This window comes from Apteryx mantelli, chromosome 1 (assembly GCF_036417845.1).
Source record: "Apteryx mantelli isolate bAptMan1 chromosome 1, bAptMan1.hap1, whole genome shotgun sequence".
NCBI lineage: Eukaryota > Metazoa > Chordata > Aves > Apterygiformes > Apterygidae > Apteryx > Apteryx mantelli.
In genome coordinates this window covers 29497221-29513829 of record NC_089978.1, presented here as the reverse complement: position 1 = coordinate 29513829, position 16609 = coordinate 29497221, and the positions used below count along the sequence as shown (strand labels likewise).

The 16609-nt window shown below is 37.7% G+C and overlaps 1 protein-coding gene across 1 annotated transcript in view; it reads left to right on the top strand.

The window, feature by feature from the left end:
* TRPC4 (transient receptor potential cation channel subfamily C member 4) overlaps positions 1 to 16609 on the top strand; it is a 151552-nt gene that overhangs the window by 129950 nt on the left and 4993 nt on the right. Inside the window, exons 6-9 of the mRNA XM_013948339.2 lie at positions 2874 to 3187; positions 5253 to 5448; positions 7469 to 7663; positions 15791 to 15832. Coding sequence (XP_013803793.1) covers positions 2874 to 3187; positions 5253 to 5448; positions 7469 to 7663; positions 15791 to 15832 — 747 coding nt within the window. The remainder of the gene's footprint in view (positions 1 to 2873; positions 3188 to 5252; positions 5449 to 7468; positions 7664 to 15790; positions 15833 to 16609) is intronic.

Here is a 16609-nt window from a genome sequence, read left to right as displayed (position 1 = left end):
AAAAAAGTATGTTTTGCAGGTTAATTCTTTTGCACTTAGTTATAACAACTGTTGGCCATCCTGTACAACCAGGCAAAGATGTGAGTTTTAAAATTATAAAAGACTGACAAGAAAGATTGGTTTTGTAAAAGCTCTTCTTCTAATATTAATAAAGAATGCCGATTTCTCATCTTAAGTTTAGCTGAAGTAAATTCATGCCTTTTGCAATAACTAGAGTGTCTTTATAATGTATTAAGAATTCTTTAAGAACCCGAGAGAGTATGAGACCCTGTTCTAGCATGGAATGATGAAAAGGTAGGGGGAATCAATCCACAGGTCTTATTTCTCTTTTTTCTCTAATATTCGCATTTCTCATAAAGTAACAGTTTCATTCTTTTTTTTTTATCATTTCTAGATTTCACCATCTCATTCATTATTTTTTGATCTCAAAATAATATGTCCTTTTTTTAACCTCTGGAGTATTGTCCCTGTACCAATCATCTCATCACAATTAGCTTGCTGTCCAATCCATATTCACTTGCATTTCAGTCCAGAATATCAAAGATATAGTCTTTTCTTCTCCCCTTTGTTGGCCTCCTTAACCTTGTCATTTTTTTCTTTTTTTTAGAAAAAGTTAGATAGGATTCATCTTGTCAAACTACTTTCTAGATATCTGAATAGCCTCTCCTCTACACCAATTCATCATATAATCAAGGAAGATAATATTAAGGAGCATCTCATATGACTTATTTTAGATATTTGCTTTCCTGTTACTCTAGAAATGCCCATTTCTCTTTGCTGACTATAAAAGGAATTGACAGAGTGCTCAGATGCAGCTGTCTACACCTGACCAGCAGAATCTTTTCCTTGCTCCCTTACTGCATCATAGCTATCCTTGTTCATTGTAGTTTCATGCTTTCCTCATGAAAGTATTTACTTAGATTTTTTTTTCTTAGTTTCTACTCTTTTTTCCTGCTCATTTAATTTCCTTGGAATCTGCTACTACACACCTTCACCTAAAACATGCCTGCATTTTGAAGCTTTTTGATTCTCTACCAAGAACTCCATCTCCTCCTATTTTCAAATGTCTTCTTAAAATCTTGTTTCATCAGTGTGTTTTTCCTTATTCACCCTTACTGGGTGTTCTTTTGTCTAATCTGAGCATATATTGTACTGTGCAGTACCTAATCTTTCTTTGCACTGGCAGTTGTGTCCAGTTACTTAATAGGTGCAAGTTTTTATATACCAGGGTTGTAAAGTGCTATCAGGATTCACAGTAGTATACTGTATAGTATTATTCAAAGAAAGACATAGAAAAGATGCTGAGGAGTTTGCCCCTCTCTTTTCTCAATAGATCTTATAAATTTTTCCTTCTTCATTTTCTTCTTGCTTTTATCTCTTAACTGGCTCTGGAAACTCAGTTCTGTTTTCTCCTGGCTCTTACCTCATCACCAGTCTTGAATTAATCAGAACAGAGCTGAAGGGTAATAGCAGATGAGGCAGAATAGCATCTCTCTTGGAGCTACAATGTCAAATGCAATAAGACGTGGTTTTACAACACGGTCAGTAGAAGAAAGGATACTCTAATAGGCAAAGTATTGACCTATGACTCCAGCAGGACCAGGTTTAATTCCCTGCTCTACAGAGAATGAATGCCTCTGGTGCCTGAAACACAAGGCAGTGATTCTTAACTCTATAGTGGGCTATTATTTTCCAGTTTTCCAGTTCTCACCCTAAAATCCACAAAATTGTCAGATGTGGCTGCTTGGGTATGAGTAAATAAAGCTGTGCCAGGGATTGATCCAGGGCACTGGAATTCTCTCACCTATGTCACCAGACAGTTAGAGCAACCCAGGCATGGTGCGGTCTGGTGCCACCTGCCGCTATCCCAGACCATCCCCAGTCCTAGTCAGCAATTTGAAAGCAGTCACCCTTCTTTGGAGGGTAAGCGTGGCATGGAAATACTGTGACGGCTGGCTATGCTGTTTCATCTGGCCTCAGTGACAGGGAAGGGTCCCTCTGCTTACTACTACTAAGGGCACAGAGTTGATGGCTCTGAAGGCTGCATCTGGGTGGCCCAGAGTCAGTAAAGATGCACTCTTTAAACTGTGCTTCATATTATATTATCACATGGTTTTAGAGTGCTTCATAGCACAGATTGATAGCATACCTCTGTCCTCTGATATGTTCTGTAAAACAGATTAATGAGACCCAATAAATAATAATAAGCCTGCAACAATAGTTAAGCCTTAGTTCAAAGTAACATCTTTCATCTTCAAGAAATTTATTAGTAGAGCTGGAACAGTAAAGAATCACAGTTCCAAGGATCAGACTGTCTGATAATGAGATAAATAAGCATTTTGCCACAGTTCATTAATAAACAGCTTTTTCATCATTGGTCCAGTGTTAGCAATTAAGAAATATATATCTGTTCCTTAATAAAATGTTTTCTTTCAGCTTGCCAAAGTTTTTGCAGGTTTCTATCCATCATTGACTTATCTGCACTGTTCTTCTCAGAAGTAATTTAGCTGATTTTGCAGATGAAAATTTCTGTAATTCTAAAAATCCAGATGTTCAAAACTGATTGCTTTTATTAGCTGTCAGAATGGTCAGACATGCTTTTATTATACTAAAAATCATAACCAAATGCAAAACACAGGCAAAAAATGAGAAAGCATAGGCCATCCTGTGGACAAAAAGGAAGGATAAGTACAAAGATACCAGCCATTTTTGGTTTTCCTAACATAAAAAAACAACTCTCCTAAAGACATTTTACTTCCCCAAAGAGGTTTATTTTTATTGTGCAAACAAATTGAATGGCTCATAGGGAAACTGACACACTTGTTTGTGCATAAAAATAGAGGAGTAATTTTCTCCCTTCTGTTTGTTTTCAGTATAGTGGGTTAGTTCCACGAGAGAGCTGGGACATGTGGCATCCAACACTGGTGGCTGAGGCACTGTTTGCAATCGCAAACATCTTTAGCTCCCTACGCTTGATCTCATTATTCACTGCAAATTCTCACCTGGGACCTCTGCAAATATCTCTAGGAAGAATGTTGCTGGACATTTTGAAGTTTCTCTTCATATACTGCCTTGTGCTGCTAGCTTTTGCAAATGGGTTGAATCAGCTGTACTTCTACTATGAGACAAATGAACCTGACAGCTGCAAAGGAATACGATGTGATAAGCAGAATAATGCATTTTCAACGTAAGTGGCTGATCTATTTCTTCCCCCCTCCCCCCCTCCCCCCCCCCCGATATTTTACTCACTTAGATGCTGTCTTTAGGAAAGAGGTTGTCTTTTTGTTCTCTATTGGTATTACAGTGGCATCCTGACAGGCACTCCCAAGAATTACCATAATACAAAAAATATATATTAATAATACATCAGTCTTTGGTAATGTTCACCCTACACCACAGTGAAGTCTGTACAATTGAACATATTTCAAAAGATAAAAAATAAAATGGAGAGGAGGGGGAGACAATGCGAGATAAGAGAATACATACTTAGAATTAAAAAAAAAAGTCACCAACTTAAATTTCCCATGTCCAGGCAGCTGTTGCTCTGTATTTCTTCTATGTCTACTTGTGGACATTAAATAAGGCTGGTGTTCTAAAATATGAAGATTCCTTGCACACCTGACAAACTGAGGCAGGAAAAACAAATGAGTCCAGGTTTCTGTTGATCCTGACTCTCTTCCAAATACTCAAATGCTGTATTCTTATTTCTGTTTTAAAGTTTATTTTTTCTTTCACTCCAAAAAAAAAAAAAAAATTACTTCATTGAGTCTGTTCTACAATGTATTTTAGTACCAAAACACTATCAAATGAATGCTAATTTTCTAACTGATCTTTCAACTTCCAGTCTGAATTGATGTCTTAAAATAAATACCTGTTCTCTGTTACATTCTATGAACCCTATCTAGGCTGTTTTCAAAATATACTTGTTATCCATGGCATCCTCCTCAAAGCAAACAATTCTGTAAAAACACCTTTCATATCATCTTAGTCAACTAACTTTACTCAGACACAGCATATTTATCATTTTGCTTATTAACAACATCTTACGCAGGTCTAAAATCTAACTTTTGAGCGGATACAGCTATGTGATCTGAACAGAGCAGCACAAGGCAGGAATCTTTCAGAGCTGATCATGGAGGGAAGCAATATTATTCACCTGGGAAATGAAAGGTAGTGAGGACGCTTTACTGTGTTGCATGGTAGTTACTTTTTGCAGATTATATCACATAGTGGGAAAAGGACCAAAGGGTTACGTTTTGGCTGTTTCTGCGTGGTGGGTTCTCCGTGTGCCGGACTGCACAGGGAGGTACAAGTCCCAGCAGTCCAGGAGCCTCCCCTGCTGCTGTCCCTTGTGGCTTGGGGACAATGACACTGGCCCACACACGCTCTCCAGGATAACCTGCCTGCTGCTGGTGTCCAGGATGAAGGAGCAGGACAGAGGTCATGGCAAAAGCCTCTTCCAGTGAATGTGCAATGTGAGATCAGACGAATAGAAAAGCTTGTGCAACACTTCTCAGGAGCAAAGGGGCTCACCAGGGCCCGTATTTATCACACTGTAGTGCAGCTGTACATTGTACAAAAGTGAAATTATGTCAAGCAGAGGATATTTTAAAGTTGGATATTGTTATTTAGCTTCCTAGTTGCTGTTCCAAACTTCCCTAGAGATATTATATCATTTAGTTGTGAAAGCACGGTGTCATTTGAGAATGGCATATTTATCTTTTTAATGTCTTCAGTCTTTACAAGACCAAACATATGCTAATGATAATAATGTCCTCGTAATTCTAGAACTCCTTTTATCTCAATGGCTCTCAACACACAGTGGAAATTGCAGAAGTTGTCAATACCAAATATTTACAAGGATGCCCAAAACATTTTAACCCCCTGCTGAGCTACTTTAGGGGCCTTGTTCTACCCCCTAAAGTCCAGGCAAAGGGTCAAAACGCTCCAAAGATAGGTGTCCAAAATAAGATATCTAAAACTGTATTTATCCCTTAGAAGCTTCAATAGACTCATCCGTGCATTCACACACTTGATATAGATTCAGTCATTGTAAATATAGAGGCTCAGATTTGAGATATTTAGTCAGTGTTTCCCTAGAAAACTATGTCCACATATATTGCTTATATTGTGATGAATATCATCCATCTCAATCAATTGAAGGACTTTGTGTGTATGGGGAAAAACTGAGCAATCTGGAAAGTATATGTACTTTTATTACACAGCTATTCCTTTTGGGTTTTGTTTTTCAGATTATTTGAAACACTGCAGTCATTATTCTGGTCTATATTTGGACTCATCAATCTGTATGTGACCAATGTGAAAGCGAGGCATGAATTTACTGAATTTGTTGGGGCCACCATGTTTGGTACCTATAATGTAATCTCTCTGGTTGTTCTACTCAACATGCTAATAGCCATGATGAATAATTCTTACCAGCTTATTGCTGTAAGTTGTTTCTTATCCTTCAATTATTTTCAGTATATACCTGTTCCTATTTCTTGTTTTTCTGGTAGTAAATCTCTTTTAGGTACAGAACATAGGGACGAATTCTCTGATGTGTTCTGATTCTTTTGCATTATTCTGGAAAGATGAAGAAACCAGACCACAGCTGGATTTGTCCAGATGTGAATTTTCCCAGAAATCTGAATGATGAAGAGGTAGCCCTGATGCAGAAGCCATATTCTGGGTACAGAAGCATGTCTTGGAGCTGTTGGCAAGTGACACAGATGGTAGCATTCCCCACGCTGCACAGTGCAGGGCCAGGTCTGAGAAACAGAATCTGCCACAGATGGTCCTGTCCCTACTTTAATTTTAATACTTTATATTGATTAACCTTTAAAAGGCTATTACTTTTGCAGACTACACCTTAAATTCATCGGTTTAATGTTCTGTTGGAATTCTTATATTGCATGAAAATACAGTGAATAGAAATTGGATGCCCAACTGGGCAGTTTTGGAACTCCCTGCTATTTCAGACTAATGTAACTGAGTCTTCTTTCCTTAATCCTTAATATATTTTAATTTTTAAGGAAAATTTGATGAAATATTGATAACAGGTTGAGATACTCAAATTAGCTATCATCTGTAAAGTATTAAATTGCTCTCTCTGCCACCTCCTCTTCTTTTAAAATACAATTTCTTTTAGAAATGGTAAACTCCTGAGCTGGAGAATACAATTGCTGAAGCTGCTGTGTGAATACTAGCCGTATGAATTTCATATAATCTCCTGCTAACTGGGTTTGCAAAAGAGCACTGATTTCAGATTTGATGATGACCCATCCACAAGCCAAACAAAAGATCATGACTTCTCATTCAGCCATCTTGTTTTCTTGTTTAATGAAAACTATCTTTATCCTTATCAGAGCTATCGCCTTACTTTTATTTCTCAACTATCTATTAATGAGATTAACGAGTTTAAACACTGATTCTTCATATGATAACTCAAATATGATCATGCAGAAAACAAGGAAATAAAAGAAAGACTCACATTCCTAAGATTTTAAAATGTGCTTTTTTTCTAATCTGCAAATAAATTATGAAATTTTCCACAAAAGAAATTTAACTACACATGTATATACAATGTAGCTGGCAAAGTCCGGTACACTAAATCATGACAGACTAGTATTCATCAAAACCCACATTGCAGGTTGAATAGTTTTCCTACTAGAGCTTCTAAATTACTGATCACTGTATATCTAGCTAAATATTAAAAGTTAGTGCTAGATCTGTAGTTTAAGTTCTTGACTATTAGGTTTGTTGTCCAAATCTAACATTAGTGCTTTAAACTTTGTGTTCAGCTGCTAGGATTTAGCAATCTTTTTTAGCCATGGTCTTTAGTTTTTGTTTTCAACCCTTTAAAAATTATACAATATTATATAGAATCCAAAGAAAGAAAATTTCAATTAAAAAAAATATATTCCAAATAAATAACTCTGAAGTAGGAGAAAATGAATATACTCAACTCATCATTTTTAAATAGTGTCCCGATTTGTTGGATAACCTATCTGTGAATTTATGGGTCTAGCAATTACCGAGATAATACATGAGACTTACAGACTTGTTGAAGTTGCTGCACAGCAGAGTAATTAGACTGATCTATGTAGAATAATAATAAGCTGGTATTATAACAGAAGAGCTCTATCAGAAATGTAGCATTTTTCTGCTTGTAATTATCCTTTGTTGTCTGAGAGATTTTAATTATTTAAAAGCCTCTAGCTAGGAAAAGAGTTTGAAAGTGGGTATATACTGTACACATACAATATCCAAAGACTCCCTTTGCTGGAGTAAAGCAACTTAAACTTTGCTTTGTGTTAAAGATTTTTCTGTCACAGAAAAGATGGTGGTATTTTAATGAGAAAATTCATTAGTGTTTCAGGTTAGTTCTAGTTTTAGATTATCAGACCTTTGTAAAGGTTTGTTTCACTGCCTAATCACAGCAATATGTGAGCTGTTGTCTTGTGTGCAGGATCATGCAGACATTGAGTGGAAGTTTGCTCGAACAAAACTCTGGATGAGCTACTTTGAAGAAGGAGGGACTCTGCCTACTCCTTTCAATGTCATACCAAGCCCAAAGTCCCTCTGGTATCTGATCAAATGGTTATGGAGACATCTGTGCAAGAAAAAAATTAGAAGAAAACCTGAAAGTTTTGGAACAATAGGGGTAAGTCCTGTGTTTTACTCTGCTTGTAGTCCTCCTTTCAATATAGATAATTTTTTTCTCAGCTGTACAGAGTTGGGAAGCCTCTGAACTGTCAAATAATGTGAATATGGGTTACATAATAATTCTGGCAGGGAAAGATAGGTTTTATTTTATATATATATATTCATGTCAGCGTATCTGACTAATGAAAAAGCATCATCAGATTTCAGTGCTATGGCAATAGGAAAACATGATTGTGGCCCATCTGCAGATTCTGCCAGAAAGATTAAAAGCAATACAAATATCAGAGATCAAATATTTATACTTGTCTACCAGTCCCAGAGGTCCTTGATGATCTCCAGGTCAAGTATTATACTTCAAGTATCATTGAAATATTTCAGACCCACAGAACTTTATATAAAGAATTTGCCAGGGGTTTCTCTCTCTCTCTTTCTCTCTCTATATATAATGAAATGGGTTTGCCATAAAAACATTTTTACCAAAAGCTATTCCCATTAAAGAAAGAACATTTTGAAAGTTAACAGCACTTCCCTAGATTTACTTACTTGAATTTAGAGGTAGAGTTTTCCTCTTCAGCTGTTTGTCTCAGAATCACATTAGTGCCCTATTCTAAATGTACTGATTAGCAGCGGAAATTTCTAGGGAAGGAAAGGGGTAGAGAAAGGCACATAAGAGGAGCAAGATTAGTCCTTCATTTTGGATTCAGCAGACGTCTGTGTAATATCTCAGCCACAGACTTTCTTTGTTAGCTGGAGCAGGTAAAGTAGATCTGGACTTGTCCCTCCTAGCTTTATCCAGTTGAGATACCTGTTATCAGCACAGTTTTTCTATACTGCCAGTGGAAATACTCAGGCAACAACCTCACCCACGGACAAATAAATCTCTAGGAGCATTTTCTACATTGCCCATAAAGTGCACTCCCCACTCACTAGCCTGCATTAGGCAAGTCCAGCATAAAGAAACTCATCATGGATAAAATGTTGATAATAGCACTTCCCCTACACCACAGGTATTTAGTAAGAATAAATGTTTTAAAGTCTGTTAAGAGCTCAAATAGAAAAGCATTAAGTGAGAGTATGAGAGTCTCATGTGTGGGCAAAAGGAAGGAGAAAGGTCCTTATGCTGTTTAGTTCTTATGCAGTTTAACCTGGTAGCAACTCATTTCAAAGAAGCCAGAGGATAAGATACGATTCTTTGCCGGACCATTACTCTACAGATCTTTCTTTCTTCTCTGTATTCCCTTCCCAGTATCTTGAGAAGTGAACTGAAATACTCTCCCTACTTTTTCTCCTGTCATATCCTGTCATTGAGTTTAATCACGAGATATATCTCGAGGAACAAGTTCACAGAGGTGTACGGACAAAAGAGGAATTGTGACATATACAACTAATTCACATTTCATAAGCTGATGAATGAATTTTGTCCTCCTTATGGAAAGTTCCTAACCAGGCTTACGCCAGTATCCTGATCTTGTTGGGCAATATCTACACTTGAGAAAGGAAAATATGCTTGACTTAGCTGTCATACTTGCAGATAGGAAAGAAAGCCTGAAAATGAGTCTTAAAAGCATGAGCACTGAAAAAAAACTAGCAATGGAATGCAGGAAAGAAAAACTGTGAAAAATACAAAAACTAATATTAAAAAAACAATCAAGACAGAAAAATATTAATTCAGACAGAAATAAAAATAAAAGACCTGAACCAAGAATAAGTGATGAAAAGCTTCAAGAATAAAATATCACAGTGTAACCCAGCAAGGGAAAAAAGCAAGTGCAGAGAGCAACTAGAGGAAAAATAGTGAGATTTTGTTAAAAGGAGAAACAAATCAGGAGAGTGATGTACTTACATGGGCAATGCTTCTAGGCATTTGTTAAGCATTTGGTAGGGATGATTAGTGATTGTAAACTGATAAAATGGTATTAAAATTAATGGAGTGATGCCACTTTATAGCAGCTGAGGATCTAGAGTGGGTTAACACAATACCCATTTGACTGGGACAGATCAAAAATACCCTTACACATCCCAACAAAACCTTCAGGACAATGTTCTCTTTCAGACTTTTTATCCAGGATAAGGGATTTTTTCCTTTGTTTCCCTCTCAAACCGCAGTTCTGGGAGTCAACTCACTCCTAGCTCTGCAGAAGGAAAAAGGGACAAAGGGTCCTCTGTACTGAATTATTTGACAAGGCAAGGGGTTCAGAAAGGTCAGACACTTTTTCCTGAGGCTACCTCCTTCTGAGGCATATAAATACCAGCTTCTAGGAATTAGTAGCTTGGGTTTTAGAAAACTACTGCAACAAAGGGTCAGTGAGTCTATACATAGAGCTGGTTGGGAATTTTTCCACATAGCATTTTCTTTTTTTAATCAAAAAAATACAAATTCCTCAAAACCAAAACTTTTCATACATGTATAACACTTTCGAAGAAGCTTTTGTTGGAAAAGATTTTTCAGCTTCAGGATGGAATTTGTGATGAGAGAGAAAAGGAGAACATGCTAAGAATAGCAAATAGCTTGGGCTATGGGAGACCCAGGTTTACTTCCATTTCCAGTGAATATTTAATTATTTATACCAAGCATAACAGCTCTGATAGGAGAGATTTCCCATCTCAAAATAGCTAAGACGCTGGGGGGAAAGGTGCTCTCTTGGGAGAACAGAAGTGAAGGAGCTGAACCTGGATTCCCTATAAAGAAAGAAGCTGGCTCAATGAATGAGGGCTGCTAATGAGTGAGCTATTTGAGAGCAGAGGACATGGGGGAAGTAGAGATATAGGATATTTTTAAATTTGTGTACAGTAAACTTCAAAAGATTTTGATCGATGAGAAAAAAAATGGCAATCCCAAAGTTCCGTGAGACAATACAACCATATTCCTCCCTCACTTTCATTATAGAATAACTATTTAGCTCTAAGTATAGCTGAAATTATTCTGAAGAAGTCTGCTCACCAGCTGAGCCGTCATGGCAACAAGAATTCGAGCTACCTTGAAAGTGAGTGGCTGTGGCTGACCAGCCAGATTTAGTCTGTACATCTGGGCATCTCATAAAACTAGTAAATTCTTCAGCTAGCTCCTCATCTATAACAGAAACCCCATTAGGGCTTCCTGAATTAGAAACATCTTGCAGTTTCTAGGTCCAGTTATACCCAGGCTCCAAAATGGGGTAGGATGTGGGTATGCTCTATGCACCCTGATTTCCACATATGAAAAATATGTCCATACCTGCCACTTGAGAGCCATTACTCATTCCAGCAGTCATGTCTATGAATGGTTTGGATAGATATAAACCAGATGCTGCTAACTGGATTTTCCCCAACAAAGAGCTTAAGTCATTGGAGAAACAATGGGCACACCGTAGTGATCTCGCAGTTTGTCCCAGGGGAACGTCCTGCTCTCTGGATTTGAAAAAGTTATTTCCATCACCCACAGCTCAGTCTCAGGTTCCTGGAACTTTGTCAATTATCTGTACAAACTGTGTCAAAAATTAGATTTAGAACCTTTATGCTCTTGCAGCTGAAGGGAAATGAAGACTTTTCTCTGCCTTTTATTCAAAAGATCTTAGTTGACAGCTCTCTGACTCCAGGTCACTGGAATCTCACCAACAATAACTCTGGCCTCAGAGCTGCAAGATGAGTTTTGGTTAAACCTACTTCTCTTCAATGAGTCCTGCAGTATGAACTCCGATACATTCCCTATGCCCCATGTTGGGAATAAAAGCTTTAGATTCCATTTCAGCCTCACTTTCTCACATTGGCTAAATGGATGTATGGATACCATGTTGCCTGTGTGGTACAACTCAGATTTCAAAACATTTTGTTCTGAAACATCTACATGTTTAGAGAGGAAACTCTAATCGGCAGTGATGTACTATGGTGTTTTCCAGTAGAAAAAGCAGTAGTGGATTTCCACAGGTTGAGTCAGTGCTAAAGGATAGAAAACAGACAATAGAATACATCTCACTTGTTATAGCCAGCATTTTTCAAGGATTGGGCATGATGTCTGGGTAAAAAAATTTAGCACCAAAAAGCCAGATATCATGAGCTAGAAATGAATCAAGAGTGTATAAATATGCTACCCAACAAGCCATTGTAAAAAAAGAAAAAGAAAAAAGAAAACAACAGCAACCAAAAAAAAACTTGAAAAAACTTGAAAGGGCATTATTTGCATGTAGAACTGGTAAAGAAAAGATTCAGGGCCAGGATCATTTACAGCAGACATGCCAGTGAAAGGATTTATGTGGCTCATACAAAGAAGAAAAATGCCAGTAGAGATAACTATAGCAGGATTGCTTGGGAGGACCATCTACAATGCTGTCAGAGGAAAGAACAGTGTCTGCAGGGAAGTGAGGTGCCTCTGAAGAGAGCTGACTAATTAAATTCTCCTTGAATGTCATTTCTCCATTTCTGGCATCGTTTGGTGTGTCAGGACAGGCAAAGCAGTGGGGTGGTGAAATCAAGGGTGCCTTTCTCAACTGATGCGACCTTTCTCTACATGCTGATTGGAGCTCCTCTAGCCACAGGTTGCTGACAGCACAGGAAGGCCAGGATGTTCACATGTAATTTACTAGCACTTCAGCTGTTATTAATCAAAGAGAGATCTTTTACCTTTCAGATTTCAGCACCTTTTTATTTTCTGTCATTTTGACATATCCCAGGTATGCAGCATTCTCTTTAGCTATTATCACAAAGTATCTCCTACACTTAAAACTCTGAAATAACAGCCTGTGCTGCTCTTTAAGCTATATATAGTAGCTCTGTTAACTTTGTCAGCTCACCTTTGCAAAAGTCAGATTAGTAATGCAATTCTATTGGCTGAAGTTTTCTTCACTACCCAATGTCTTTGGATGTCTCAAGGCTACTCCCCTTGGCCATCTGAAATCCATTCCTGTTTCCAAAAAGAAGAGATACAAGAAAAGAATCCCAAATCCCAAATGGAATAAATTATACTATTTTCCTCAAATTAATTCCATTTTGTGCCTGATCAGTTACCAAAAAGTGGGGGGTTTTTACCCATAATTTTAAGTATTTCAGAAGAGACAAAAGATTTGCTGGGCACGTCTTGAGCATTTTCTTGTGCAGCTGATGTTTAAACAAACAATTACCTCTTTTACAGCTATCCAGTTTTTTTATGCCATTTTCCCAGACACCCTACATGATAATGATTATGATTTGTCATAGTGGAAAATGGTGTGACTCCTAAGTCAATACAATTATTTTACATTTTCTCTGTGATGTGTATGCATTATTGAAAATTAAGGGAAAAAATAACCCCTTCCACCTGTAACGGAAAGCAATAATGTGGAGCCTGTTTACTGTGTAGCCAAGGACTGACCATGGGAAGACCTTGCTGATAACACAGATGAGTTCTTACCTTTTTTCTGGGTTGCTTCCATTCAAATTGAGGAACGTATCCCATGGCTTCAGACAATCTTTACATTTTCTGGACCTTTATCACAAAGTTCTTTGAAGTCAAAGACAGATATTAAATTTGAGCGCCTGATTTATAAAAGATATATTTTTGATAAAACACAGCAAGAAAAGGAATTTAACACTGCTAATTTTTGAAAGCTAAAGAGATTTTTTTTTTCCAAACAGTACAAATTGCTAGCAATGACATACACAGAAAGACTAAAACAACTATCACTACTAGTAAAAATATTGTTAAAGCTTCCCAAATAAGATTAGTGCCCCCTTTTGATAAGTGATAAAAGATAAGTACCTCCCTTCAATTTCATGATCTCATAGAATATTGTCACCATGAGACTCTGTCTTCCTTCCATTACTATTTTATGTGCAGATTTAAATTTTATTCCTTTATCAGCCACGGTTTTCAACACTTCTTCATGCACATAGCCCAGTGGTTACTTGAAACAAATTGGGAGCATCCACAAGTTAGACTATGAGCAGGTAGAGAAAAACAGTGTAATTGAGAACTAAATAAGGATGATATGAGTATTAATTCCATTTTCTTTACAGTAAGTAGCTTAATTTTCATATATGCTTTAGCAAGGTTTCATTCTGCTTTGAGAAGGAAGCCAAAGGAGATTATGAACTGGAGATTGAATCTGAACATTTAAATAGGAGATAGAGAAATGACAGGAGCAAGTTTGATGGGTTATGTTCATGCATATTTGCCTGTGCAGTGTGTATGTGTCTGTGTATGCACATACATCATTAAATGTAATTCTTTTTCATCTTCTCAGTGTTCTGAGTAGAAAGCAAATGTAAGTGCAGTGCAACTATTCTGGACACTCTACTACACAGATAAATTGGTTTGCATAGTCATCCACAATCCCAGTTGTTGACATTTAACCCTAAAAGACACAGCTTCTTTTTCTGGGAGTTCCACAATTGGTTTTAAAAAGTGGTAAATCAGATTTGGCTTCTTATGGGCACAGAATTTAAACCTATTCATTTATTTTGCATTTCACTGTAAAGTAAACCAGAGTAGACAGCTAATGCAGAAAGTATTCTGCAAGATAAGAGCCAGCATTTGTTTTATTTATTGGAATTATTAGCTCTACGTGAACTGAAGTGTGTTTCAATTACATTTTAGAGTGTTTTTCCCTTTACCTATGAGTCAGATCTGTTATTGTGTGCGCTAGTATTCCTCAGACTCTCCTGGTGTTCTCTCAGCAGGAATGAAACACCTCCATCGTGTGGCCAGCTCTGAAACATCAGAAAATTAAACTGGTTAACGACCGGTGGAGGGAGGGCCTCGGTCTTTCCAGCACTAACTTGCCCTCTGTGGACACGTGGGGGTGGACAGGCACTCCCTTCCCTCCTCCTATTAAACACGATGAATTTCTATCGTCTCTTTGGGTGGGTGACATAAGATGCAGAAACATGACGCGAAAAACCACTGAAAATCAGATGGTTAGTCAGATGAAGCCATTCTGCACAGTGTCTGTTCAGAGAAATTAGGAAATATTGGTGTTTTTCTTTCTGTTCACTTTTTCCAAGCCCAACCATACAGCTGTCTCATTCCTGAAATTAATTACAAACATGAAATCAACCATAAAGCGGAAAGCAATTTCAAGTATAGGAAAATTGTTAATCATAAGTAAATTGCCAATGAGTTTCAAGCAGAAGAATAGAGCTAAAAGAACAAAATACCTTACTGAGCATGCCTCATTATGTAACTGAGGTCAATTTTATTGAGTCCCTCAGATTTAATTTATTCTGTTTTAAGGTGCCTTAAAGTGTTCTGCTTTGTGGAAGTGCAACCAATAGTCAGACATATGCTTGTCTTGCCAGTAGCAGATATAAGAAGCCGAATAAAAATAGTAAGTCTCTCTTTCACCAATCAGGGATAACTGAGGTAGAGAATAAAGAGAGATGTGGCTCAATGTGTTATTGAGGACAGCAGTAGTTCTTGGATTATTTCACAGCTTTTTTTCCCCATCTTCTTTTGGAGACCCCTTAGATATGACAGTATAATCTCTTGTGACACTTTGTCATAGACTGTACTGTGTTTTCATCTTGCCAAACTTCTTTTTGCTGTTCTTCATCAGAGTTACTATCTCTCTTATCTCTGCCTCCTTAATTACACTAAACTCTGCATTACACAGCTAAGGTTCTCTCTTCCATACCCCTCTGTGTGAGCAATTGTTTTTTAGCAGGGAACTAAGCAGTAAATTTTCTCTTTAAGATAGTTTTACACTGCAGGCATTGAATAGCTCTATCTTAAATGAGATATTAGGAAACATTCCCAGTGTTTTGCACACACCATTTTTATGTTGAGCTCGTCTCAGTTCAGTAAAATATCCTTTAATCTGTGCAAATGAGTGACATGATCACATTGTTCCCCTTTATCTCAGATCAGTGATTTTGGGCTCTGCAAGCACAGACCTGCCCTCCCCACCAGCCCATGTCAATGCTGGAACAGCAGCACATTGATGAAAATGTAGAAAATCCACTTTGCCTTTCCAAAGACAACAGTCTCCCCTCTGTATAGCTAATGACAGGCTTTGCTCCAACACTACTACTTTTCAACAGACTTTGAACCATCTTTCTCAGCTTGCTGGTTACCACAGACCACACAGACCTGTTGTTTTACCATGCTTTATGTATTTTACTACCACTGTAACCAGAGAGAGATTCATGCTTTTTGTTGTTTTCCTTTTTTTTTCAGAGGCGTGCAGCTGACAATCTGAGAAGACATCATCAGTACCAGGTAAAAGCCTGTGTTTATATTTTGGGCAATTATTTTTCTATGCCTCCAAGAAGACCTTTGGGATTGGGGGGGGGGGGGGGCACAGCAGAGGGGGAGGAAGAAGGAATTTCACCAGAAAGAAACAAACAAAAAAACCCTTATTTCATCTCCAGCAAAAGAGCGCAAAATTTGGTGATGAAACAACAGCATTTGGGAGGTAGGGTTGTCTATTTAGAGTAATAATACACTCAACAGTATTTTTCCTGCTGTAAAACAGATTACCTCTACAAAAACAGATAGTCCTACCCCCCTGCCTGAGATTCAGCAGCACCATACGTTCAGCTAACTGGCACACTCCATCAGAGCCTGACCTTGATCTCTTCCTCTCCAGCTCTGGTCTCCCAGAGATACTGCCCCTTAATAATCCCTTTGCCCAGATCTGTTCTTTCTCTGATTCCTTCTTGCTTCAGCCTCTTGGGGTTTTTTTTGGAGATTATTTAGTTTAGGGATTATTTTCAAATTTATGTTCTATTACTGTTGTGTTAAAAAGGGTGCAAGCTAACCAAGATGTCGGTCATATGCTTGAAAGTTTGGCAATAAATAATTTCCATATGAGAAATGACTATGTAAACTGAGACTTTCCAACATGAAAAAGAGACAGCTGTGGAGAGTATAATAGGGACCTATAAAATCATGGAGAAGGTGAACACAGAGCAGCTGTTTAGCATCTCTTTTCAAACCAAATACCAACCATGTACTGGGCTGCTAAGAATGTAGGCAGTAGTCTGAGGGAAGTGA